The following is a 27,577-nucleotide window of genomic DNA, read 5'->3' as shown; positions in this document are numbered from 1 at the left end:
GATTTAAATATTCTCTCCAACCTGCCACCACCAAGATTTACGTGATTGGTAATACATCAGTAACATTATGACCGTATAGTCCGTTTTACAAGAACTGAGGAATTCAACAATAAAACAACACTCCCTCCCCCATCCCGCTTGACAGTAGCAACGGCAATCGCTGAAATTGACATAATTATGTAAAGGCGTGCTGGGGCCTCCGAAGGAGGGTAGGCAGACCAATGTTGTAGTTCAGTGGTACATGCTAGAATAGATTTGACGTATTTGAGTGATGATATACCATACATTGATACTTGGTTGAGAGATTATGATTAAGTCCCGAAGATCTGAACAACCCAGAACTAAACGAAATGAGGGCACTTTTTGGGAAGGCAAGGAACATGGCCACACTGGTAGGAAATCTCATCGAATTAGAGCTTTATCAACCATCTCCAATATTTTCGGTTTTTGCATTGATGAGGGCTATGTTGGCTACCCTGCGTACCCACATTTATACATGTAGATATCGGCTAAAATCGATAGTAAACACGTGTTTAAATATTTATATCCTCAACAGTCGATAGACTAGTTAATGATTGGTTAGCATATTCAATTACCAGGAAATATAGATTTATTACGTATCTTTACCGATTCTTACAGGGAAACATTATCACTCTACAAACTGTTATTGTCCCTTGTAAAAATGGTTAATCAATCTCTGCTAGGGTTACTGCCACTAGTGAGCCGTCACTTCAGTCAGTTATATAGAGGGATAACTCGTGTTTTCCTTCTGCGTTCGTCACTTCCGATTGTTGAAACATTGATTACGCATCTATCGTAGCAATGATAAAATAACATTTGGAACGTGTTTAACCAGTTCTATCACATATGTGATAATGACTGGCACCAATATTGTCCTTTAAGCTCGAAATGTTAATCATTGAACTTAATCAAGACATTCACCTAATAAACATCTACATCATGTTTAAACATTTTACCTCACTTAAAAGCAGAGTTGTTCTGTTTCAAAGTCTTGACCAATCAAATTGCTTGTCTCTAATTAGCCCAAGCAGAACATTCTCATCATCGAGCTTAGTCAAGGTAATGATATAATGAATCTATACTCAGAGTTTCATCACTCTCACTTAATTATAACCAAAGTTATCGTGACCCAAAACATCAACCAATCAGATTGCTTATCTCAGTTTACCGTAAGCAGACAATGTTTACCATCGAACTAGATCAAGGCATTCACCTAATGAACGCCTACCTCAATTAGAAGGCGAGTTACTGTGTTCCAAAGTCTCGGCCAACCAAATTGCTTATCGCTCTTTTTACCCTGAGCAGAAAGTGCTCATTATCGAACTTAGTCAAGGTATTTATGTGATAAAACTACACACCAAGTGTCCTCACTCTCACTAAATTAGAACTAAAGTTATCGTGTCCCAAAGCATCAATCAATCAAATTGCTTATCTCCGCTTACCCTAAGCAGAACATTCTCATCTTCGGACTTCATCAACGCATTGACCTCATAAAAATCTACGCTAAGTGTGAACATTCTAGCCCACTTAGAATGAGAGTTATGGCTCTGCTTACCCCGAGCAGAAAATGCTCATTATCGAACTTAGTCAAGTTATGGATGTAATAAAACTATATACAAAAATTCATCATTCTCACTTAATTAGAACTAATAAAGTTATCGTGTCCCAAAACATAAACCAATCAAATTGCTTACCCTATGCAGAAAAAGGCTCATCTTCGAACACCATCAAGGCATTGACCCAATAAACACCTACACAAAGTTTGAACATTCTACCTCAATTAGAAGGAGAGTTATTGTGTTCCAAAGTCTCGACCAATCAAATTGCTTATCGCTCTGCTTACCGTAAGCAGAAAATGCTCATTATCGAACTTAGTCACGGTATTGATGTAATTGAACTATACACCAAGTTTCACCACTCTCACTTAATTAAAACAAAAGTTATAGTGTCGCAAAGCATCAACCAATCAAATTGCTTATCTCTGCTTAGCCTAAGCACAAAATGCTCATCTTTGAACTCCATCAAGGCATTGACCTAGTAAACCCTTACACCAAGTTTGAACATTCTAGCTCAATTAGGAGAGTTATTGTGTCCCAAAGGCGGGGGACAAAAAAGAATATCTAACCCTTCGGTTGAGACAAAAATATAAGATCGGACGAATCATTCAATTTTCCGTTACCTGCCTAGTTTTAATACACGCATATTTCCAGTACCAAGAAAATAATACGCAAAAAATGCTGTTTTTATTTCCCACATGCGGATAAATAGCATGACTTAAATATGTGTGGACTTGCGCCTGTAACCGGGTATGAAAATATTTTGTAATCTTGTTTACTTCCAGTGGCGGAAATAAAAGGAATTTATTAAAGCAATAGATATGTTTCATTTATTGATTTATTCACCAGGCTGTCATGTTGCATATCATAATCAAATTTTATCCATATGGTGGATTAAAACATAGGGAAACAGAATAAAAAAATAAAATTTATTCAAGTTCTGAACATGTTTAATTTATTGATTTATTCGCATGGCTGTCATGTTGCATAATCAAATTTTATACATATGGTTGATTAAGCTAACAGGAAACAGAATGAAACAATAAAATGTCACGGCAAAAAGTATATAGAGTTAGTCCAGCCCTTATATACCTTCTCAATTCACAATTATAATACCAACTTGACAATTGCGCATCGATTTTTATATGGCGTCACAATTTCTGGTCAGTTCCTGGCCCAGATACCACCTTTGCGTTCCGGCGATCAAGTTAAACCAAACAATCTTCGGGTCCTCTGGTTATCTTCCAAATAGATTATTGAAATAAAATAGTACTATCATTTCTCTCTGCACTTGTCACGGGCTATTTTAGGTGGACGTCACATTTGATCGCCAAGAGCAATGTTCAGTTTTAATTAATAGTCAACACACGTTGTTTACAAGACGACCCTCTTGTAAACATACATGCAGTATATTATAGGCCTATAACTTTAAATATAAAAGTACAATACTATACATTATACCCTCATTAAATACATGATACAATGTATGCATCAAGTTATTATGATATATAAAATAACACGAAGCTGTTCTTCTTCTCGCGGCATCATCCCATAAGAGCTGAAAAAATATGTATATATATGACGTAATAGCGCGGGTCTAATCCGTGAATATTAGAACCGGAAACAAGTTTTCTCCGCAGAGTGGTAGGTGTGGCGCGGACAATAAAAATACCTAATTGTTTGGATGTGACAAAGGAACACGGGATAGATCCGTATACACATTGGCGGGGACATTCAAAGAATAGTAGTCTAAAAGATCGACTTCCACCAGAACCAGCTTTGCAAGCGACTATTGAACTGTAAATGTTAGTTTCAGATGATCGAAGGCATTAAACCCCATTTCATTCCACCCACTGGTTCCCATTACATTCCACCCACTGGTTTTCCTATTTCATTACACCCACTAGTGCCCATTTCATTCCACCCACTGACTCACATTTCATTCCACCCACTGGTTCCCATTTCATTCCACCCAATGACTCCCATTTCATTACAACCACCGGTTCCCATTTCATAACACTCGTTGGTTCCCATTTCGCCTGACTGTTGAACTCGATATCATGTGGTATATATCTTTATTTGATGGTTAATACACTGATAAATAAAGATTGTCGGTTGTCCGTGGTTCAGATGACAGGAGATATACAAGATAACAGATGAACCAGTTGAATGTAATAGTGAATTGCAGCTAAACTCGATATAATCCTGCACTGAGGCCTCTTATCAATTCACCATATTTATTATCTATTTATACAATACTGTAATTATACTGTACATATATTACTTAATATTTTACATAATATATAGTATATACCCCACCAACAAGGCACATGGAAACAAATTAATACCTTGGAATTTGTGTATCCTGTGTATTCCCTTAAAGGAGCTAAATCGCTAACATTTGGGACCTAGAAATTGACAAGAGTAGGTCGCAACACATATAATACTGTAGTATGAATGTATATAAACTGATTTACATTCAATGGTTTCCGTTTTTACTCCAATTTCAAATCAGTTATGTTCGGCGAAATAAGCCAGCAGTCTCAAGAGAATGCAAATTTCTAGCGTCTGGTTATTCCAGTCTACATACGCCGTTTGATTTGGTGCAATGTGTCTAGCCTCGACCCTCGGGTCTCTTGATTCAACTGGGACTGAAGCGCATTCGTGTACCAATGGTAAAATGTTTATTTTGTCTTAAATATTGGATATCAAAAGCCCATCTTTTTCCGGTAAGATCACAACATGAATGTTGATTTAATTTGACAAATAAATCGTTTTTTCAATGTTGAAGATTTTGGATGATATTGAGTTAGAGACTTAGCTACTTTAAATTGTACAATATTTTCAAAATATATAGTGGTAAAATCAAACACGTCCTACATTATTTTAACTGAAGTATTTTAAGAGCACAAATTTTCACATTTGATTATTTTTAAGTTAAATTTATTTGGCACATTACAGTTTTGACATATAGTCAGTCATAAACTATTTTTCCTTTTCAATTTTCATCAGTGTCAGTTGTACTTGAATCATAGGATGAACTATCACCACAATCAAAATCGTCATCATCGCCGTCTTCATCTGCTACTTCTAATTCATCAGTGTCTGGGTCAGGATTATCATAGGTTATATTATTAGGTATTTTCAACTCAACAATTTCATCTGATGAAAAGGGAAAAAAGGTAAAATATATATTATATTTCGGTCATCTCTATACATATATGGTATACTACTCGCACTTATATTGAAGATTACACATCAAGTCAATAAAACGGGTGGTTGGGAGGCCGAATGGTCTATTGTCATTAAGTCAAGTGGAGTGGTTGCCCTGGTTTCCATCCTACATTTGTAAATGGCAAGGAGTTGGTCGCCTGTTCGGGGGTGTTCAATGGGTCCTCCAGTCTGCCCTAAAGCGAATAATTAGAAATATAAATGAACCTATGTTAGTCTCAAAATGAAAAGGTTTGTGCTTGGTGGACATAAAACTGTTTAATTCCACTAATAGTGTGAAACTTTTATAATCCTTTATAATCTATAGAATGTATCCATATGTACAATACTCCTAGCAGTTTGATAAACATAGGTCCAATACTCCTAGCAATTTGATAAACATGGGTCCAATTCTCCTAGCAGTCTGATAAACATAGGTCCAATACTCCTAGCAGTTTCATAAACATATGCACAATATTCCTAGCAGTCTGATAAACATAGGTCCAATATTCCTAGCAGTTTGATAAACATAATATGCACAATATACCTAGCAATTTTATAAATCCCAGTAGAATTTATCGAATACTGTCGTATCAAGTTTTGTGTCTATCAAGGACGCGTGTAGTCTATTGGATAATTTACTCTTTGACTTCCGGTGAGGTTTTCCCACGTCATGTTATAAACGCGGTGACGTACTTAGTTGCGGTTATATAAAAATACTGATGGCGATAGGAGAACAAAACTTTAATGTGGTTTTTATTTCTAATCCTAGTAACAGCAACTACATGTTCTTAACCACCATGTCATATGTACAAATATCACTGACGCTGACAAACTCAAGACCAGAAAATACGATACAGTCCAACAAGGGTTCTGGCATTGGCGTTTCAAAGAAATCAAAACCTCACAAAGAAAATAATTGTCCCGTAATTTTGACGAATAATTCTGCATGACTCAAAACCAGTAACTGAAACTTTCCCGCAAGGCACACTTTACCGTAAATTAACAGAATTATATGAGCGGATACCCAGTGGATCCTGGTTATTCTAGCTGTAGATCTGACTTACCAGTAGGTTTAAATAGTTCTTTATATTGATCAAGTTGTTTTGGTGGTTGATATTTGGAGATACTGTCTCCACCTTTTAAATGAAACCTGACATAGCCGACATCTTTATATGTAACTATTATATGATATCCATCTGATGAAAACATGGGAGTCTTTATCTGTTGATAATAATAATTATAAATTTATATAGCTCAAAATACTTTATGGAAGTTTCTTTTGCGTTTTTCAAGTTTGCACAATTTTTCAAATTTGACAAGAAAAAGTCTAGTTGAAAAGATTAGTTTTAATCTGCGATTTGAAAGTTTCTTGAAGACAATCGTAATCCACTTTATCGTCGTAATGTATTCTCGGTGTATGCAATGTATTAAAACATATGCTACAACTTTTCATTACAAGTAGGTTGATTTCAACTGTACCCGACCGCCACGTTTTAAGTCGCGTTCAAATCTTTGTGATTATAAAGATTAAGATAACAGGAATGTTTTAAGAAAAACTATTATAAGTCAAAAAACGCCATGGATTTAATATTGACGCCAATGGTTCATGGTTCGTTTATAATTTTAACAAACTGTCTTTATTTACATAGACTGAATACACAACATATAAAATTACAGAATAGTTGGTTTGATTTAGTTTAAGTTGTTTTACATAATCCGTACAGTGATCCTGGTTTCTATAGATGTTCTTTAGCCTTAGGTAGGGCGATCATTTCCACCCTAATTCCACCAATATTTAACTGTAAGTGTGATAAAACATCTACTTTCTATCAGTAAAACACCGGGTCAGTCCCAATGCCTTTATTAGGTCTCTTGACAATTCACCGATTCGATGAACCTACTCATAACCCGAGGGTACACATATTAGAACATCTCGTAAACTGACCTTTGTTTCTATACAATAAGATGCCAGACAATGAAAGGTTTGTCTATCCCATAGTCTGATACAATTCTCTTCACTCCAGTTGGCATAAGATAGAAGGAATGGGCTGTCTTTATTCAATACCAACTTAATATTACTAAAATGTCCAGTAAGTCGATGTAGAAGATTACCTGAAATAGAAACAAAATAGTTCCTTTAAACATTTTACGTTCACCCGCTGCACGCCACCCGGATGTAAGATACGTGACCAGTAGCTTTGCCATATCAATAATTGACTATTTGTATACTTACCTATTTTAATATCAATTAAAGAATGTGTCAATATCAATTGTCAATATCAATTAATGAATGTGTGCATTGTGTATATTTACCAATGCTGATACCAATTAATGAATGTATGTATATTTACTCGTATAAATATCATTTAATGAATGAGTGTATAATTACTAATGCCAATATAAATTAATGAGTATGTGTATATTTACCCGTTTTAATATCAATTAATGAATGTGTGTATGTTTACTTGTTTTCATATCGATAAATAAATGTGTGTATATTTACCCGTTTTGATGTCATACACCCGTATAAAATAATCATCATTAGTAGTAATCACCGTCTTCTCGTCCAGGATATGTAAATCATTCACCGATATATCAGGCATTTCATCAATATCAGTTTCATTCACGTCCATATGGTGATATTTAATTGCATATTCTTCGTCGTACAGTATTTGGTGAATCTTATCTATTAAAATATAACAAATATTACAGATACAGATGGCGATGTTCATTAATGGCTGATAGTGATATTTAAAGGACAATGTTGGTGTCAGCCATTATCACGTGTTGCTCTACCCAATCTTCTAGAGGGAAACAATCTGCTTATTCATCGAAAAGAACAAAGGAAGATTTCCCGTCCATGTTACAAGTCTAGTTATTGCACGGTTAAGATCCACCCAATCTACTAGAGGGAAAACGATCTGCTTATTGAACGAAAGGAGCAAAGAAATATTTCCCTTCCATGTTACAATAAAAAACCTACTTACTATCTGGTATATTCCACACCACAACCAATTCAGTAGACTCTGCATCTTTTACTCCTTTTAGAACGGGTGGTACAAGCATATGGGAAAATATTAAATAACGACCATCGTCAGTAACCAGATGATCATTTATAAAATTCTTTCTTTTATCTCCCCCTATCGTCTCTGGTATCATATTATACATCACTTGCTTATTGACAAGATCAAAGAAAACCACCCACTCATCGTCGTGTATGGACGCAGCCAGAACTGTACAAGTTTTATTTACCTAAATATACAACAATAGAAGATTTAAAACATTCTTACGTCAACACGTGTCAGTAGTGATAACGTTTCCTGGCTAGCGATCTCTTATGTTCATTGTGGTATAACATGTGCCATTGAGTCACGTGTCGTGGCATCGATTTCGGGCTTGTACATGACAAGGATGGGGTTGTACCTGACAAGGATGAGGTTTGTACCTGACAAGGATGTGGTTTGTACCTGAAAAGGATGGGGTTTGTACCTGACAAGGAGAGAGTTTACCTGTCTAACCCAATGATAAGGTCCCATACGCATAAATGATAAGGCCCCCTATACCATGAAAGTCAAAAATGACTTAATTTGTTTTAAGTTGACGTTAATGCCCCCCCCCCTTCTCTCATCATTACGTTATAATGTCAGCAAAGTCTCTTTGAACTTAAAGGGTGTGAAGCTCAATCTTATCCACAGTCTTCGATATTACAAAGACGACTTTTTGCTCAGTTTAAATCAACATTTAAGACACAGTGAAGAAATTTAACACCAGAACACACCCTTGTGTACTCTATGTTCAAACAGCATTGATGCATGAGTGTAAGTGAAATGGCAAACCAGACAGCCATTCAATGTGGGATATTCACGTACTTTGACGAACAAAACTGATAAGAAATTAAAATAGACGTATTGTAAATCATTTATAGATTTAGCTCCTATAAAAAGTGTGAATTGACGTTACTGTATGCGACACTCACTATGGTGAAAATATTTGCAATACTCACTATGTAATCTCCGAGCTTTTCACCACAACCTTTGATAATCTCACACACGCCAGTTTCTATATTATATTTCTTTATATTCATTCTTCCACGTGATAGGGAAAAAAATTCTATAAATAAATAAACAACAATTATATACACAGTCACGTGATAGCGTGTAAAATTATATAAATAAACACATATATCCACAGTCACGTGACTTGTTTAAATAAACACATCTATTCACAGTCACGTGAATTCTTTAAAAAAAAACCACATATATTCATAGTCACGTGATTTGTTTAAATAAACTCATATATTCACGTGAATTCTTTAAAAATAAAAACACATATATTCACAGTCACGTGAAATTCTATTAATAAACACATACATTCACAGTCACGTGAATTCTTTAAATAAGCACATATATTCACAGTCACGTGAATTCTATAAATAAACACATATATTCACAGTCACGTGAATTCTTTAAAATAAACACATATATTCACAGTCACGTGAAATTCTATAAATAAACACATATATTCAGAGTCACGTGAAAAATTCTATAAACAAACACATAAACTTAGTCACGTGATAGAGTGTAAAATTCTATAAATAAGTAAATGGTGTAAAATCCTAGAAATACACAAATATATTCACAGTCACGTGATAAAGTGAAAAATTTAAAAACAACAGTGACGTGACTTCTCCAATCGATTTACTACTGTAGGAATGATTCCTAATGCCATAGATATACTCATCATTTGTCCATTAACTACTCTTGTTTTGGTGGGTCTACCGAAACAAGAAAAAAATACTTTATCGTCACAATTTGTCTCTTTGTCCCATACTATTGATTGCCCGAAAATTCAACTTGATAAGTCAATTAAAACGACTAACTTGAACAGTCTGTATCCTTGTTAGTAAGCAGGTAGTGCTTCAGGCCCGGGAATATTACTTTTTATTGTACAAGCACCTGTAGTATTGGCTCTACGTATAACTGTGTGGTTTATTTCCTATCTGTCAGAATATCCCCATTGACTGTACTAGAGTCCGAATTAGTGCTGTCAATAGCTGTGTAGTTTTGACTACCGCTGAATGATATTACAGTAGGGCACCAGGTAGTCACAGCAGATGTTCAATCAGATCCATATTGGACATATCTCACATTGTACCAGACTGACGCAAATGAATTCTGAAAGGATGAAAGTAGCCAGACGGCGTATTATGATTATCGTTTCCGTAGTCCAGAAAGATAAAATAAAGATGAAATAAATTTCAATGGGGTTTAAGTTTCCACTTGTCTACGCCGACTGGGCTAATGAAATACAGGTAGACGAAATAGTCGTGTGTAATGAAGACAGTAGATGAAATAGTTGTTAAATGAAATACAGGTAGATGAAATAGTTGTGTAATGAAGACAGGTAGATGAAATAGTTGTGTAATGAAATACAGGTAGATGAAACAGTCATGTAATGCTGAAGCTACTGGATAAAGGTCCTGAACTAAGATAAACAATTTTGTGGACTGACGAAAGTGAAATAAAAAAGGATGAATTATTCAGATGAAATAGTCTTGTATCGCTGAAACAACTGTGAAAAGGGGTCACCAGCAGCTACCAGTGTCATTTTATAATTAATATGTAAAAGAAATACTTTTATCATACAGACCTGTTTTTATCATACAGACCTGTTTTTGCTGAATTTATAACCGGATCTGTACATGTTTTAGGCGACTCTTGACCTTGGTATGTTCGAATTATAGATGATGTTTGTAGATCAAACAGGGATATTTTCTTATCATGTTGAATCAGACATCTTGTATTATCCACAGGTAAAACAAAATTAACACTTCCAATCTATAATAAGATTTAGAATCTTCAGCAAATACAGATCACCTAAACAATTATTATTATTATTATTATATTTAATACATTTATATAGCGCATCTTTCAATGAAGTGTTCAGAAGGGCTTAACAATCACAAAGAAAAATACAATTTATGATAAAAATAGAAAAGTTATAAAAAAACAAAATAAAAAAAAAACAGTTCTTAAAAACAGTAAAATGAGAAAGACAATGTAAAAATGTTCAAGTCCGATTTTAATGTAATGATAGAAGGTGATTTCCGAATAAAATAAGGTAAACAATATAGATTAGAAAACATTTTCTGTGACATGTTTGGTGACAGTGACTGTAGAAATAATGATTTTGGTCACCTGAACTATATCACTCTGTTTGTAAACATTTAGATTTCTAACCCATCGCCAAGCACTTGGTATAATGGGATGTTATTTCGATTAGGATTTGGACAGCGGAAGTTCACATATTCATAATTTTAATGAATGAATGTTTTTTACTCTATATAGTTTTATTATGGTAACTCTGTTAATAGTGCTGAAAGACGACAACAATGAAAACTGTTAAAAAAATAAACGAAACCTTAATTTCTTTGACCAGTGAATTTGTAGCTAGATCATTAATCTGTAGATAGTTGATGTTAACTTGTTTATATCTGCTCAGGAAATATCGAGGATTATCCATTAACACAGGTGTACTGTAATATATAATTATCATATAAATATCTTATATCATATTTAAATGAGTACAGGTAATATTTATGATATACTATGAACACAGGTAAACTGCAATAAATACTTATCTTTATATCATATTATTGATCTACCTGAAATCATATTAATGATATACAATGAACAGAGATGAACTATAATAAATAATTATCATTTAAATATGTTATATCAAGTTATTCATATCCTATGAACACATGCAAAACAAAACGTTAATACAGTCTAAGAATGATCTATACGTTGTTGACTCTGATAGGTTCGGTAATTTAACACGGAAACAAAATCAGGTTTAAAATATTTTTTGTTTTGCACCAAAAAGGGATATATAGCCCAAAGAGTGACGTTTTCACCTACAGTTAATCATATTCCAGTATTACGGCCATGGGTTCTACTAATTGAACGTTAACGTGTACATCGGACCTCGGTTTTTCGTTACACCAAACTACTCGCCATGTGCCTTGCCAGACCCTCAAACCTGCAACATTGTCTACCAGTTTCTTCGGCTAAATTATCTTAGCTATAGACATTGACGGGTTTTCATACAAGTTAATAATGTTTTGTCTTGTTGGATTAATTAGCTGTTGGAAATTTGTTAACCAATCGTATTATGGCCTAAAACAATCGTTTAAGCAACACGGTATTTGTTGACGTTTCGCTTAAAAGAAACTAAGAATTCCGAAAGTAGACGATTTGATAAAAACTAGTTCTGGATATATTACCGGAAAGCCTTTGTCTGTGGCGTATTTAACGATTTCTTGCCATCGATAACACCTTTATCTTTCTTACGATCCCAGATTCTAACGATTCGATCGTCTCCAGTCGTCACCATGCTTTTCATATCTTGAGTAATTACAGAATTAACAAACGATGGATGATGAAGGGCGATAAATCTCTCCTCTGTTTCTAGATTATATGCCACGACGTCATTTAAAACAGGAAAATACAGGTATTTACCATCAGGTGTAAATCGAAAATTTTCAGCTGTACCTTTCGGGTCTCCTAAAAAGTAAAACAGATTATCTTTTTTCACGAACAGGTATGGCTACATGGCTCTTTCATGATAAAGGTATTGACACAGGTTTATACAGGTATGACGACACTGATTTAAGCCTATTATTTTTGCAGGTATAGCTACATGGCCCGTTAATGATAGAGGTGTCGAGACAGGTGTTATACCGGTATGGCGACACTGATTGGGTCCTACTATGTGAAGACACTAACTATACGAAACCGGAGAGACGTTACAAGTTACAAAACAAATGTGTAAGTATATATATGAGATATAATAGATTTGAAACCAGATGTGTAGGTAAATATGAGATATAATAGATTTGAATGAAATAAGCCATTTTATCTTCTGAAGATACTTCTTGGAAAACTCAACAAAAAAAACTGATCATCAACAAAGGTGGTGTTTAACTATCTGCAACAAGTCTGATAGTTTGTTGAGATTAATCAAATGAGACATAGATTTATCAAGACGGGTCAACAGGGAACCCAATATACAATTGTATGAACAACGACGATCCGATAGAAGTGGGTCAAAGTTAGGCATTTGGGAACAGAAACATCTCTTCCAGACAGAAACACAAATAAGTTATGTCCCAATCAGTCGTAAACGGTGATCCTGTGTATTTAATAATTTCAGAGAATTCTTCGTCATGGTACGAATAACATGGAAATGTGAAATATGTAACGTGGTCTTGTATTAGTCGTATAAAGCGATACCCATTATATTACTCCCTAGATCCCTCGACCCCCTACATAGGAAAGAGTATTTCCTATTGCGTGTTCAGGTCCCTGAACATAGTAAAGATCGGTTCCCATTTAATCTATTAGGAAAAGATAATTCTTGTGTAACGCGAGAGAATTCCGGTTAAATCAATAAATGTGGGTGTATGGTTTGTCAAAAAGATTAGTTTTATTAATTGAATGGAGACATGTAAACTTAATTAGAGTTTTCATGAAGGCTGACTAAAATGTTATAATCAATTATTGAAACATACCCGTTAACTCCTTCACTTTGTACATGGTTTCTATGTTATATACAAGGGGTATGTTCTCGGTATAATTAGACATGATGATATATTTTTCATCTGGTGAAATGACCATTGCATCTACTGTATTTCGCACCATATCACCATCCTCATCCTGATAGTCTGGATATATTGGTATTAGATGTAGGAACATCTTTTGGGTAACATCAAATATGGCTACCCTGTAATTGTCATTATCTACACAAGCCATATATCGACCTTGACCTGAAACATATTCAAGTAATTGTAAATAGACTGCTGACTGGGCAACTGAAATGAACTGGGGTTTTAATGAAGACGGAGAGTGGGTAACTACAAGTGTTGATTCGGTTCTTCTAGCTCAGCTATTCCCCAGCAGAAGTATCATAGGTAATACAGGCCACGATAATGCAGCATATAACTGTTGGTAGTTTAGTAATATATTCCAGAGGCCGGCTGCTCAAAACTAAGTTATTTTAATGACCCGTTAAACTCTATCGTATAGAAAATGGAATAGACGTCCCCTACCCCCCCACCCACCCCTCGCAAAACCCCCTAGAATGTTCTATAGAACATTACACTGGTAATCTATGACCTTTTTGGTAAGGATATATTTCAATTGACATCCTGTTAATGCCATCGTTAAACAGATAACGGAGCCTAACACCTTCGTTAAATATAACGGTAAGAACGAGAAGAATGGGGCATGGGATGGGGCATGGGATGGGGCAAGGGATGGGGCGTGGCCCATGTCCTATAGTTCTGGGCACAGTGACCCTTGCACGTAATCTATGGGTTCTTTCCTCGAATTATTGAGGCATTGGTTGGTCTTGTTATGGTCCAAGTAATAAGGAACTATAAACGAATTGAGATATGAGTTCTAATCAGTAAAGTTACCATGGGTTGATATTGTTGGTCAAATTATAACATGTTTCTATAATCTTTAAGTGGAAACAAAATAGCCCATACCAGTACAAAGGTCCTCTTCTCGAAACATCTTCGGTCTCACCAAATGCGGACACAGAGCATGCCCCAGTGGCTGCCCTGTTCTAGCATTGTATAATGATACACCCTTCTGTTGAAATATTCCTAGAACATCTTTATTTTCACCAGCAACACAGAAATTACTTTTACATTTTGTTGCTATTTTATACAGTTTAACTCCGGTCAAAAAGTTGACGCCTACAATGTATTTATTTCCGGAAGCCACGATAATCTGGTCATTGTGGCAGAGCTTGAGATATTCTAGATCCTCAACACCGATATCATAAGATCGTGCAAGTTTACCGGACTTCACTGACCAGGTTTTTATTGTTCTATCACTCGCACCTGAAGACAAAAGTAATGTTTAATTATTTTACAATTAATTTCTTATCGCCATGATTTACAAAAAATAATAATTCCGAAATCCAGTCGCAGTTGTTACTGTTTTTAACTATATTTATTGACCATTCACGTAGACAAGGCAGGGTATACAAATTCTCACTGAAAGCGTCAACATACAAGATGGACGATACCGTGAAAATAATTTGTATTTAGATTTATATAATGTAGGGTTTATTGTCTTATTAGAATCAATATATATTAATAAGGTTTTTTATGTTATTATAGATATATAAGTTAAGTTGTCCTTTCCACACAATTGGATTATTAAATATAACCTGTAATACTGGTACAGATATAGCAAATTATATCAAAATAGCAAATCTGACTTATAGATAATAACAACACGTATCCAAGTGGTCTGTGGGAGTCAACGAGACATACTACCATGTAAAACTTATTGTTATAGACAAAGATTTGGAAATAGCATTTTGAGGAAGAAAGTCAATTGGGATATAATCACTGGTCTCACCCCAAAGATTACGGTGTAATATAATTATGTCCCTTACATGTTACAGCTAATTGACCGTCTTTAGTTATATCAAGACCCTGTATATCACCAGTGTGATTTGATAAACAATATAATAAAGATCCACCAGGCTGTGCTAATATAGTTTTATCTGGTAGTAAATAGTAGAATGGTGAATTCTTACAATCATCTAGTAGAGGATGTAGACTCTGTCAATAACAAAGATAAATTAATAAATACATTAATAAAACAAATAGCGATTACAACCATCCAGTAGTTGCCGTAGACTCTGTCAATAACAAATTAAAACAATGAAGGTGTTTGGTTCAATTTGGAATCCTTTTTGTATGAAATATCAACATAAATCTATCAACATAGAGGCGGACTTGTATCAATATTAGCGAAGCAGACAATATGATCGGTCAGTAGACTTCGTGAAAATAGTCCAGAAAAAAAGTCATGTCTTCTAATGATCACAGTTACGACCACCCGGAAGTTGTACATTATTCGTGTTTGTTTTGAATAGTTCGAGAATTGCTAAAGTCTCTATTACGAATAGCTTTAGGACGGCGATATAAACCAAAATACAGCTCATAACTGGAAAGATAATAAAAACTACCTGCTATTGCTAATACAAAGAACATAGACTGATGTAACGGCTATTGCGGGGAGACATTAAACTATCAGATGGTGGTTGTAGAGATGTTTAAACTAAAAGATGGTGGTTGTAGAGATATTAAAACTAAAAGATGGTGGTTGTAGAGATGTTAAAACTAACAGATTGTGGTTGTAGAGATGCTAAAACTAACAGATGGTGGTTATAGAGATGTTAAAACTTAAAGATGGTGGTTGAAGATATGTTAAAACTTAAAGATGGTGGTTTAAGAGATGTTAAAACTAAAAGATAGTGGTTGTAGAGATGCTAAAACTTAAAGATGGTGGTTGAAGATATGTTAAAACTAACAGATATTGGTTGTAGAGATGTTCAAACTAACAGATGGTGGTTGTAGAGATGCTAAAACTAAAAGATGGTGGTTGAAGATATGTTAAAACTTAAAGATGGTTGTTTAAGAGATGTTAAAACTAAAAGATAGTGGTTGTAGATATGCTAAAACTTAAAGATGGTGGTTGAAGATATGTTAAAACTTAAAGATGGTGGTTTAAGAGATGTTAAAACTAAAAGATGGTGGTTGTAGAGATGCTAAAACTTAAAGATGGTGGTTGAAGACATGTTAAAACTTAAAGATGGTGGTTGTAGAGAATAATTGAAACATTATTTGCCGATAAGACAGATGGTCGCGAGATACTAAAATGGAAAGAAAGATAATGTACGAATAGTTGTTCGCCGAAAATATATATAATTAAACGAAAAAGTTGATTGATACCTTGGTAGGTTTTAAACGTCCCAGTAATTGTGATGGTAGTTCGTTAGAATTATATTGCAATGAACGTTGTGATAACTGTAGGGCATCACAGATACATTTAATATCTTCATCATCAAGAAACTGTTCTTTAGCTGACGAGAAATCATCCAACACAGGCCTGTATTTAACAAATAATTAACAATATCAGAGTATCGGAGTTTCTATGTTAACAACAAAACGTTAGTTTTCAATCCTAGTCTCAAAAAATGAAATAACTGCGGAGATTTGAATTACCGAAATGATTGCCATAAACCAACAGCTGCTCCGGGGAATGGTATCAAATTATGTGATTTGGACACGACTATACATATTATGTATTTATGTAATTTAATAGTAAATCGATTTCTTTAAGAGATAAGAGGGAATATAGACCTAACCAGTTCCCCAATCATATTATTATTAAATAAAATGTAATTTAAAAAATATATTTATATATAACGCAATTTAAACTTAAAAGTTGTATAAAATCGTTTTTCTTACCTTAAACCTGATGCTTTTATTTTATGGAGTATAAAGTGAAAGTTACACAGACATTCCGATTTTAATAGATCTAGTTGATTAGCTTGTTGTCTGTGATGAGGTAGATTGTTTAATTTCCTTAAATTATACGATTCACCTAGTTTAACAGGCTGTGACGTCACATAACGATCTGCTTCTGATGCTTCACCACTTTTAGTTTTAAATGGTTTAGCTTTACCTGAAATTTATTTCGAAATATAATTTATAAGTTGCCCACAATAAAGGTTTCGTGTCTTGCTTCTCTATATCATCTGACCTAACGAATGAAACCCGTTGGTAACTTTCATCGAAATTAAAGGAGTTATATTCTTCAAGGGTGATAAGATAATAACAAATATATGTATACGGGTAAGGCCATAGTACTCTTACACAGGTTACCACATTGAGCAAATCCCTTATACAATTCAAACATTTAGTATTACCTGGATGGTGTTATTGGTATACACAGAAAACACCCTGCAGAGATCACATATGGTGAATTAAAGTCTTTCTTTAAAACTCTAAGTGATAAAATATCTTTGTCCATCACTGATTTCCAACATTTTGTGAAATGTGACCTCATCAATATATATATGTTTTTTGACAACATCGCCTGCTATCGACGAGTTAATAGTTCATGTTTTAGTTTATGATATTTACTCACCATTTGCCCAGATACCAGAGAAGAAATCAGCTATGACGCCACACATCTGTTCTTTCATTTTAACATCTGAACAATATCTATCACTAGCTGCTTCTATGAACTGACGATGATACCAATAAAACACCCGAACTCCATCAGCACCTCTATCAACTATACAGCGAGGGAAATTTAAAAGCAAACATTACATTTTGAAAATAATTGTTTGACGTCTTCATAAACAAGGCAAATATGCCATGAAAATCTAAATACCTACCAAAATACTGGCCCAATTCAGTTTTAATTCTGACGAGCAACAAGGGAGGTAAGCGTCGTATAGGTGGAGTCCAGTACATATATACGTCATTTAATACGTCATCATCACACGACAGAATATCTTCTAATTCAGCTTCTGTGAGACCACCACCACCTGGAATTATCAACCATTGCGGACACATTACTCATAACGATGCTAATTAATACCATTGGTTACAACATTTTCTGACACATGGATTTATGCTAGGGTGCCCCACGAAGCCAAAAATTTCTTTATTAAAACTTGAACTCACCACATGCAATGAATTTTGTCTGAAGTGGGCAATGAAAATGAAATGAAATGGGGTTTAACGTCCTACTGTTTTGCTCCGAACGAAGTGGGCAATGGGGCAAAGGGAGAGTAAGTGTTATGGTTAAGTTCGTTAATATTGAGACTAGCAAATGATTATGATGTTGTATGTTAACTTGTGGGTATTAAGTGGGCATTACACACTTAAACTGTAAAGGGATATAGGATACACCCCCAATATCACCAAAATTAGTGATTTTGTCAGCTTTACACGATATTAACGTAATATACATTAGACTGTCTATGTACTTACTTAAAGTAAGATAGCCCAGTGCTCGAGATACAAGTAATTGCCCATGTAGCGATTCAACTCTAGAAAATAAATCATTGATCACATCACGAACTGTTGTCTGTAAGATTGATACACTTGGTGGAGTAAATGATTTCCATCGACACGCCTCGTCAAATGATAGTTTTAGAAATAACGGTAATGGACACTGATGAAAAGCGTTCATAACTATTTTTAGCTGTGAATCCAGGAGTTTTCGTTTTTTGGTCTCCAGCCATTTATTGAGAATTCCCTCTACGTCATCTTTAGATAACGTTTCTACTGGTAGAAAGCATGTCGATGTGGAAAATAATGCCTACAAAATAAGCGATACAAACAGGTTAAAGTAGCTAAGTCCCTAACTCAGCATCATCCAAAGTCTTCGACATTGAAAACATGAACTGTTTGTCAATTTAAATCAACATTGATGTTGTGATCTTACCTGGAAAAGATGGGCTTCTGATAGCCAATATTTAAGACTAAATAAACATTTTACCATTGGTACACGAATCGTGTACCATAATGCGTTTCATCGCCATTTGTAACAAGGGACTCGAAGAACGAGTCTAGACATATTCCACAAGTCATGTTAAACGGTGACGTCATATTCTTAACTGGAGAGCATGCGTAATAAATACTATCGGTGTAGACTGGAATATCCACGCTAGAGATTGCCATTCGATTAAGACTTCTGACGTATTTCACCGATTGAATGTAAATCAGTTTATATACATTCATATTACATTATTATATGCGTTGCATTTATTCGTGTCAATGTCTATGTCCTAACTATTAGCGATTTAGCTCCTTGAAGTCCTGGTCGAGGTTGTTCACCAGACAGAATAGGTTATCGTGTTCTGGAATACAAATAATTTAGTTCAAAACCAGTAGAAAAAAAACACGCAATTTATTTTACATCATTTGAAAATATTTCTGAAGGCATTAAACGAATAAACATAAACTACGTCATTTCCGAAATAACGTATGCTTCAATTTTATTTTAATAAATCGCTTGCGCGTATGGGTCTTTAGCAGCGGGAGGAAACCGGAGGGCCCGGGAAATAAAACCATGAGGTTGTACAGGCGACCACACTCCTTGTCGCGTACAACCGGGGAATGGAAACCACGCTAGTTGACTCATTGGCAGAGACCTTATCATACAAAGCGCACGCGCTAAACATTCGCCAACCGCCACCCTGGAATGATTACGGTACCTGGAGTTTAGGAAAACATTCATATTCCGCTTCCGGTAGAGTAGATACGATCATCTTAACATATTTAGGTAATTTACGTGGTAACCATGACAACTGACGAGCGCCACCTGTGGTATCCAACTGATCTAAAGAATCTAGTAATACAACCAATGGTCGGTGTTCCCCTGCATGTGCTAAACTTAGATGCAATTCCTCAGTTAAATCTTTCAGACTCTGCAAACAAAAAGAACAAAGCAAATCATCTCACATGTGTATACTGCTGTAATGTGCCGCAGTTAGTTAATGTATAAAGTTGTTTCATCAATTAACGTTACCCGGTGAGTGCTTACTCTATCCTGAAAACTTCATATTATTTGCCACAGGGTAAATCGGTAAGAAATTACTTAGCTAACACCCACTGATTCGATTTGAAGTAAAATACTTTGCAACTATTTTATTACTTTGAAGTGAGGTGATTTGTACGTAAATTTAAAATAGGTTAATAGTAAAGTCATGATATGAAGTTAGGCACTCGTGTGCTATTTATTACCATACATTTACATACTGCTACTGGTTGTTTGAATCGGTTCTGGTTGACAACACTGGTTCAAACTTACATGGCCCTGATTCTAGCCTTAACCCATGGCGCCCATGGCATTCTCTGGACGATCTCCCTTTCATTCCTGCTTATAAATCCTTTCTAGACAAAGGGTGACAGAAGAGATTATGCATCATTTACCGTATTAAACGTTCAGTACAAGACATAGGACATTACATAACTATGGCCAGCTATAAGTTTATATTATGGTAATGGGTAGTGGGTGCAATCTGGTAAACCATGGGTGTCAATAGCCGACATAAAGATATTTAATCAATTCTGCTTTCATGTGTCAAGATGGCACGATAACTATCAATGACATCTACCATATGCAACACTACTCACCAATCCTTGTTTAATGGGTTCTTCGTTATAAACTAGTTTAATCTGACTAATAACACTGTATAACAAAGCATTGATGTTGGAACTATCAGGGGTCGTTCCCAAAAATCTAAATAATACAAATAAGGATTAACAAATTAACAAAGTCCACCATTGCGTAATGAATTGGGATAGACCTTCACTATGTTAATTATTTCTGTGTCGATTAGCAACAGTCTACATGCCATGGACCAAAATGAATTGAAAACATTAAACATAATCTTGAATCTTTTTCTAAGTTCCAAATGGGCTTTAGTTATAGCTTGTTTGTCATAATTCCATGATTGAGAATGTCTAGTAATCACTTCCTCTGTTTATCTACATCGTATCAGGGTAGCTAGATCCAGTAACTTAAACGTATATGCACCATCAAAGCAACACACCACACTTTGCTCCAACACGTTGTGAAAAAAATAGGGACAAATCCCAAATAGTCGTTTCCCCAAACGATATAATACCATATTTGGTTGAAATCAGACGTAAATGGGATGGATGGAAGGAGAAATATGACAAGCACTTGGATTAAAAATAGTCAACATATAATCTACCGTATAACAATCGTGGTTTCCTCTCCGTTTTTATTGTCCAGTATATTTTTAGCTGCCATGGCAACAATAGATGTTTTACCACAACCAGATGAACCGTGTATTACCAGTGGTTCGTCACTGTTGTTCATCAGGTAATCATCTATAATCTGTAATATAAACATCAAATCATTTGGTTTCAAACAACAGAGGGATTAATGTTTGAACTCTCCTCAATGCTCTTCCAGATTGACAATGGAATACTCCTGATCCGAAGACTTCAGTGAAGTCTGTTTATGGTCGGTTAGCCCAATATAGGCTAAGTTTCTAACTTATTTCAGCTTTCCACAACCCGAGCCAGATCAATTCATCTTTTAATAACAGATTAACAAGCCGGAAGCTGCGTTATGTTAGAAACAGCACATACTTTAAAAGTCTGTCTACAGATTCAGCAAGTATGAATTTATTTGAATATTAGTTATTACACTGTGGGTTATAAATTACAATGGACAAAATGCTAGAACATCTGCAAAATGCCCCCCTGAAGCAAAATGTAACTTACATCAAAAGTATCTTTTCTACCATAAAATGAATGATATTTATGTTTACAGAAATTGATATGTTGTATAACTTCCTGACAGATTGTATTATTTAATATATTAGATTGTTTTTCTTGTATAGCTCTCTGTATACTATCTTTTATACTTTTCTCAAAATCATCAGCTAATTTACTGATATACAATCTATGACTTTCTTCTTTAGTTGGATCAACACCTACAATAGAAGTTATAGATATATCAACGCCTACAATAGAAGGTATAGATGTATCAACACCTAAAATAGAAGTTATAGATGTATCAACACCTACAATAGAAGTTATAGATGTATCAACACCTACAATAGAAGTTATAGTTGTATCAACACCTACAATAGAAGTTATAGATGTATCAACAACTACAATAGAAGTTATAGATATATCAACACCTACAATAGAAGTTATAGTTGTATCAACACCTACAATAGAAGGTATAGATATATCAACACCTACAATAGAAGTTATAGTTGTATCAACACCTACAATAGAAGTTATAGATGTATCAACAACTACAATAGAAGTTATAGATGTATCAACAACTACAATAGAAGTTATAGATATATCAACACCTACAACACCTACAATTTCCAGCCTTGTTGGGCTAGAAAGTATGCCATGGTTCTAGTATAACAAAGGTTCCACTGATCACGCACACACATGACCTAGTACTAGAAACCAGCAGTCATGACCTAGTACTAGAAACCAGCAGTCAAAACTAAATACTTTATGTAAATTTTGGAAATATTGTCTTACCATGTTCTGTCCAATCTATTGTATAATTCTTGATATGATCCACTGGTAGTTTACGCTTTAATTTATTATTTCGTAAATTCTCTAAAAGTTGCCGCGATTCATTTAAATATTCTTTCTTCCCATAGCATTCTGAAACAATATAATATGTGAATAGAACCTCGATGTTCATCGTTCATTAACTTATTAGCATATTCACAATCTATATTTATTTATAACTGGTGTTATGTTAGGGACAATCAATGGTTAGATCAATTTGACCTATCGGTACCACAGTTTGTATAGGGTAAAGCGTCAATCAATTAAATTGATGATAACATATATTTACAGTAAGTAATAAAAATGAAAATAAAATAAAATAGGGTTTAACGTCCTACTGTTCGACTCCAACTAGGCTAATGAAGACGGGCATACGCCATACAGTGTGCTAAGAGGGAAACGTTGCCCGGACAACGGCACCAATGTATACTCGTACTTAGAATTCCAATTGCCAAGGGATCTGTTACGTGCACGCCAGTGTTTACATGGGACCACGGTTTTTTGTCCCCGTCTTGTACCACTGACTCCGATAAACTTTCTTGGTCAATGCAGGGATCGAACACGCGATCTCCATGCTTGCGAGCCAACGTCTTACCCACTGAGCTACCGTGGCTCACCATTAAGTAATAAAGCACTTAAACAATAACGGGGGCTGTAGAAATTAAAAAAAAAACGATAATATGATAAACCTTTATAACGACTAAGAATATAGCTGGCTTCTTGTTTGTCTATATCTTGTATTTGACGATCAAACCAGAATGCTCTCTGACTGTCATTCAGTATACCCCGGTCTATCTCAGCTTCGGTTACTGTAAAACAAACACCATCAATGAAACAAATTTATACCATTTGAGTAATAAGCCGGAACGAAATATGACTTTACAATGGACCATAATACTTTTGGCTTCTGTGTCGTATACCCGATCTAAGATATTTGTATATGATGATGTTTATACCTGATCTAAAATATTTATGAGCTGTTGATGTATCTAAAGCTTGTTTAGCAGATGTAACCAGAGCTTCTCTCATTTGTTCGTGTTGATTATTCCACGTATCTTTAGCTTGTTTCTTCTTGTCAGTATCTGATGATATAAAATCAGGTAGCTGTGAACTGATTGGTTGTAGAAGGTAAGTAGGTGGTACAGAATTATCATCTCTAATAAACCACCTGAAATATAACAATGTATATAAACTCAGGTAGCTGTGAACTGATTGGTTGTAGAAGGTAGGTAGGAGGTACAGAATTACCATCTCTAATAAACCACCTGAAATATAACAATGTATATAAAATCAGATAGCTGTGAACTGATTGGTTGTAGAAGGTAGGTAGTTGGTACAGAATTATCATCTCTAATAAACCACCTGAAATATAATAATATACATAATGGCACGTGTTTATAACATACCATAGTCAACGGCTGTATATCTCAAGGGTTATAATAAAAGACTGTATAACTCAAGGTTATAATAAAACACTGTATAACTAAAGGGGTATGAAAGGGCGCCTGCATAACTCACGGAGTATCATAAAAGACTGTATAACTCAAGGGGTATGCTAGTACATCTGTACAACTCACGGAGTATCATAAAACACTGTATAACTCAAGGGGTATGATAGTACATCTGTACAACTCACGGAGTATCATAAAAGACTGTATAACTCAAGGGGTATGATAGTACATCTGTACAACTCACGGAGTATCATAAAACACAGTATAAATCAAGGGGTATGATAGTACATCTGTACAACTCACGGAGTATCATAAAAGACTGTATAACTCAAGGGGTATGATAGTACATCTGTACAACTCACGGAGTATCATAAAACACTGTATAACTCAAGGGGTATGATAGTACATCTGTACAACTCACGGAGTATCATAAAACACTGTATAACTCAAGGGGTATGATAGTACATCTGTACAACTCACGGAGTATCATAAAAGACTGTATAACTCAAGGGGTATGCTAGTACATCTGTACAACTCACGGAGTATCATAAAACACTGTATAACTCAAGGGGGTGTAATAGCACGTGTATATAGGTGTATATCCAAACAAGGAAATAAATCAACACATTAATCCAGATAATCCCAGTGTATTCTAAGCTTTCGGGTCCGCTGGACTCTTCAACAGAGACACGAAAACCAAGTGGAGCTATTAACAAATTTACAAGCTTCTATATGTTTCAAAGGATCGTGAGTACCATGTCACACATATATATTTAACTGGGGGTGTTTTGTACATATTGATACTCAACACTTACTTATTTAACAGATTTTTACTTTCTTTTGATTCTATTTTACTCAGCAGTATTTCAAATTCTTTAGCTTCTATTTCTCTGGGAAAATCTCGATACCCATATTTATGGGATAAAAATGTCTGAAAATATATGTAAAACAGTAATTGAAAGTGCAGCTAAATACGTTCAGGTGTTTTGGTTTTAAGACATTCTTCCTTTTCCGGCATGTTGTCTCCAAGTCTACTCCGTGTAGCAGTATACGACTGGACAAGACGGTGGGAAAGATCAGTCTCTCTCGGAAAGGTAAATTAATGGACACCACCCGCATTCCTTCTAGCCTTGAGACCGCGTTGTAAACATTGCGTCATTGATTTACTCATTTTCGTAATGAAACTCAATTAGTGGGTTTTTCAACACTTATTTATTTGTTGTAAAATTCTTATGTTATTTGGTATATAAGTATATATTGTATTCATAATATTATTAGGTCTATTAAGGCCACTAGAGCATTGTATTGTATATTATTGGTTCTACTTAGACCACTAGAGTACTGTATTGTATATTGCTGGTTCTATTTAGGCCACTAGAGTATTGTATTGTATATTACTGGGTTTTCGTATGCCACTGTATTGTATATTATTCATGTCTACCAATTCACATGCAAAAACGTCAAGGATCAGGTCGCAGCTTACCAAAACATATCAATGTCAGAGACCATACACTTGAAAAACAGCAAAACATATAATAGTTATCCATCAATATCCAGCATTAAAACAAAACATATAATAATTCATCAAGGTCGAGGATTACAATATTTACTTACAACAAAAGAAGGACCAGTTGATAATTTATTACAGAGATCAACTTCTTTTAAACATAATTCGGTGGTCATGTGATCATCCATGGCTTCATCTCTCACTCCCCATCTCATATCAACAACTTGAAATTCATAACCTAGATTCTGACAGAACTCTTTTAATCTAGGATATGTATTTTCCATTAAATAATTCCTCTCTTGGTGGGTATCTAATTAACAAAAGTACAATATAAAGTTTTCAGACGTCCACTATGTTCATTGTTACAATATAAATTGTTAGCAATGTGAACATAGAAACACAAAATTTGAAGATGATTCAAATCATGAGTCATCGGACAAAATGTTTGGGAAGTTGGTCCTGTTCCAGCAGCCCCCGCTCTCTCTCTCTCTCTCTCTCTGTCTCTCTGTCTCTCTCTCTCTCATCACATGATCGCTCTAACCGACGATTCCCCGATGCAGACCCGGTTAAAGAAGAAGTTCGACAGGAGTTACCAGGGACAATTTCAACCACCAAAAGTCGGTCACAGTGAACTTTCCCGATATTTTCCAGGGTGTTTGACTAGTCAAAGTAGCAGTAACGCAAGCTTCACGGAGTCGGGAAAACTGCAGGAAGTTATCAACCTACCTGTAAAGGTACTACTGGTGAATATTCTAATAATTTTAGCAGTTGAAGGAAAATCTACATAAAGATTGCCTTTTAATATTAATTCTGTATTACGATCTAACTTCTCCCTAATAACTGTTTTATCACCTGGTAACGCTGACTTAATTCCAGTTATTTCTCGTTCCAAAGATACTTGTTCATCGTCAGTAGATTTTTCCGTCACCGTGTGATTTGGGCCTAGGACATCAGTAAGGATCCCACTAAAATGAAAATTTGCTTCTTTCAATGAATAAAAGTAGAAGTTACACAGACACAACCTTATTCTAAATTTGGAATCAACCGAATAATTGAATGGAAATATCTACCATGTAATATTATTATAAAATAGTGATGAAGGTTATATAGCAACAAGTTGTCTTATGGAATTATATGGAAATGATCTTTCGTAATTACATAGGAAAATATTCGAGTGCTAGACATTTAATTAAGTCACATTTTGTAATATTTTTTAGGGATTATGTGGGCATCATTAAAGGCCAATCTTAAGATATAACCATTTATTTTTTTAACGGCTACATTTAGAGTCATGTAATTATTTAACCTGCTTCTGACGCCCGACATTCGTGAAGTTTTAATGTTATGTTAGTTAAAAACTTATTAAACTGAACTCAGAATATGGAACTGAAAGTAAATCTGCTGTAAGTTCTAGACAATGTCCAATATTTCACAATACAGTCGATCATAAAGTAGAAAATAAGAAACTAATATAAGCAAAAGGACGACTTACTGGCTAGTGGCTACTCTAACGAATTGACTGTTAGATCATGGTCCCATCATTACAGTTTAATACGTAATATTCAAAACGAATTGACTGTATGGTCCCATCATTACAGTTTAATACGCAATATTCATAAATTCACAATTTAAAGATTTATTATGTAAGATTTAAGTAAGGACAAATCGGACCGTTCTAGATAAGGACAAATCGGACCGTTCTAGATAATAGGTCAAAACTAGATAATGAAAAACTAGATACTGAAAAATTAAACTTTATTCTGAGCGATGATATACAGTAGAGTGTTTATTATCTTACTAAACGAGACTAAGTTTACCCTAAAGTATGGCGGGTGGGTTTTGCTGATAAACAAAGTAAGTG

General features: G+C 34.9%; 2 protein-coding genes and 1 long non-coding RNA gene across 3 annotated transcripts; all 3 read right to left on the bottom strand.

Moving 5' to 3' along the window:
* Positions 1-3,798: 3,798 nt before the first annotated feature.
* Positions 3,799-11,311, bottom strand: LOC126829320 (uncharacterized). The gene is made up of 8 exons (XM_050559106.2): positions 11,211-11,311; positions 10,459-10,627; positions 8,794-8,900; positions 7,778-8,042; positions 7,294-7,476; positions 6,736-6,902; positions 5,855-6,011; positions 3,799-4,739 (listed from the first exon to the last, which is right to left on the bottom strand). Exons 3-8 carry the CDS (start codon positions 8,872-8,874, stop codon positions 4,576-4,578), a joined length of 1,017 nt encoding a protein of 338 aa, XP_050415063.2. The 5' UTR covers positions 8,875-8,900; positions 10,459-10,627; positions 11,211-11,311; the 3' UTR covers positions 3,799-4,575.
* A 770-nt stretch (positions 11,312-12,081) lies between these two features.
* LOC130014016 (uncharacterized) lies at positions 12,082-16,759 on the bottom strand. Its single transcript, XR_008788995.1, has 5 exons — positions 16,609-16,759; positions 15,264-15,432; positions 14,341-14,700; positions 13,363-13,617; positions 12,082-12,355 (listed from the first exon to the last, which is right to left on the bottom strand). It is a non-coding gene; the product is annotated as an uncharacterized LOC130014016 (long non-coding RNA).
* A 364-nt stretch (positions 16,760-17,123) lies between these two features.
* On the bottom strand, positions 17,124-26,542 carry LOC126830602 (NACHT and WD repeat domain-containing protein 2-like; the record flags this gene model as incomplete). Its single annotated transcript, XM_056102791.1, has 12 exons — positions 17,124-17,344; positions 17,810-17,959; positions 18,063-18,215; positions 18,664-18,994; positions 19,893-20,039; positions 20,815-20,920; positions 21,399-21,544; positions 22,303-22,328; positions 23,715-23,926; positions 25,025-25,140; positions 25,824-26,026; positions 26,443-26,542. Coding segments are annotated over 12 exons (1,911 nt in total), but the record flags the coding sequence as incomplete, so codon positions are not given.
* Positions 26,543-27,577: the final 1,035 nt, after the last annotated feature.

Source organism: Patella vulgata, chromosome 8, assembly GCF_932274485.2.
Source record: "Patella vulgata chromosome 8, xgPatVulg1.2, whole genome shotgun sequence".
In the NCBI taxonomy this organism is placed as follows: domain Eukaryota; kingdom Metazoa; phylum Mollusca; class Gastropoda; family Patellidae; genus Patella; species Patella vulgata.
Note: the sequence above shows the minus strand (reverse complement) of the source record. Positions and strands in the feature narration are given on the sequence as shown.

Coding starts and splice junctions, on each gene's coding strand:
- LOC126829320 (XM_050559106.2), bottom strand. CDS start 8,874: ATGAATATAAAGAAATATAATATAGAAACTGGCGTGTGTGAGATTATC. Junction 8,043..8,793: donor AAAAGCTCGGAGATTACATA/GTGAGTATTGCA, acceptor TTGTATATTTAG/GTAAATAAAACTTGTACAGT. Junction 7,477..7,777: donor GGTGTGGAATATACCAGATA/GTAAGTAGGTTT, acceptor ATATTTTAATAG/ATAAGATTCACCAAATACTG.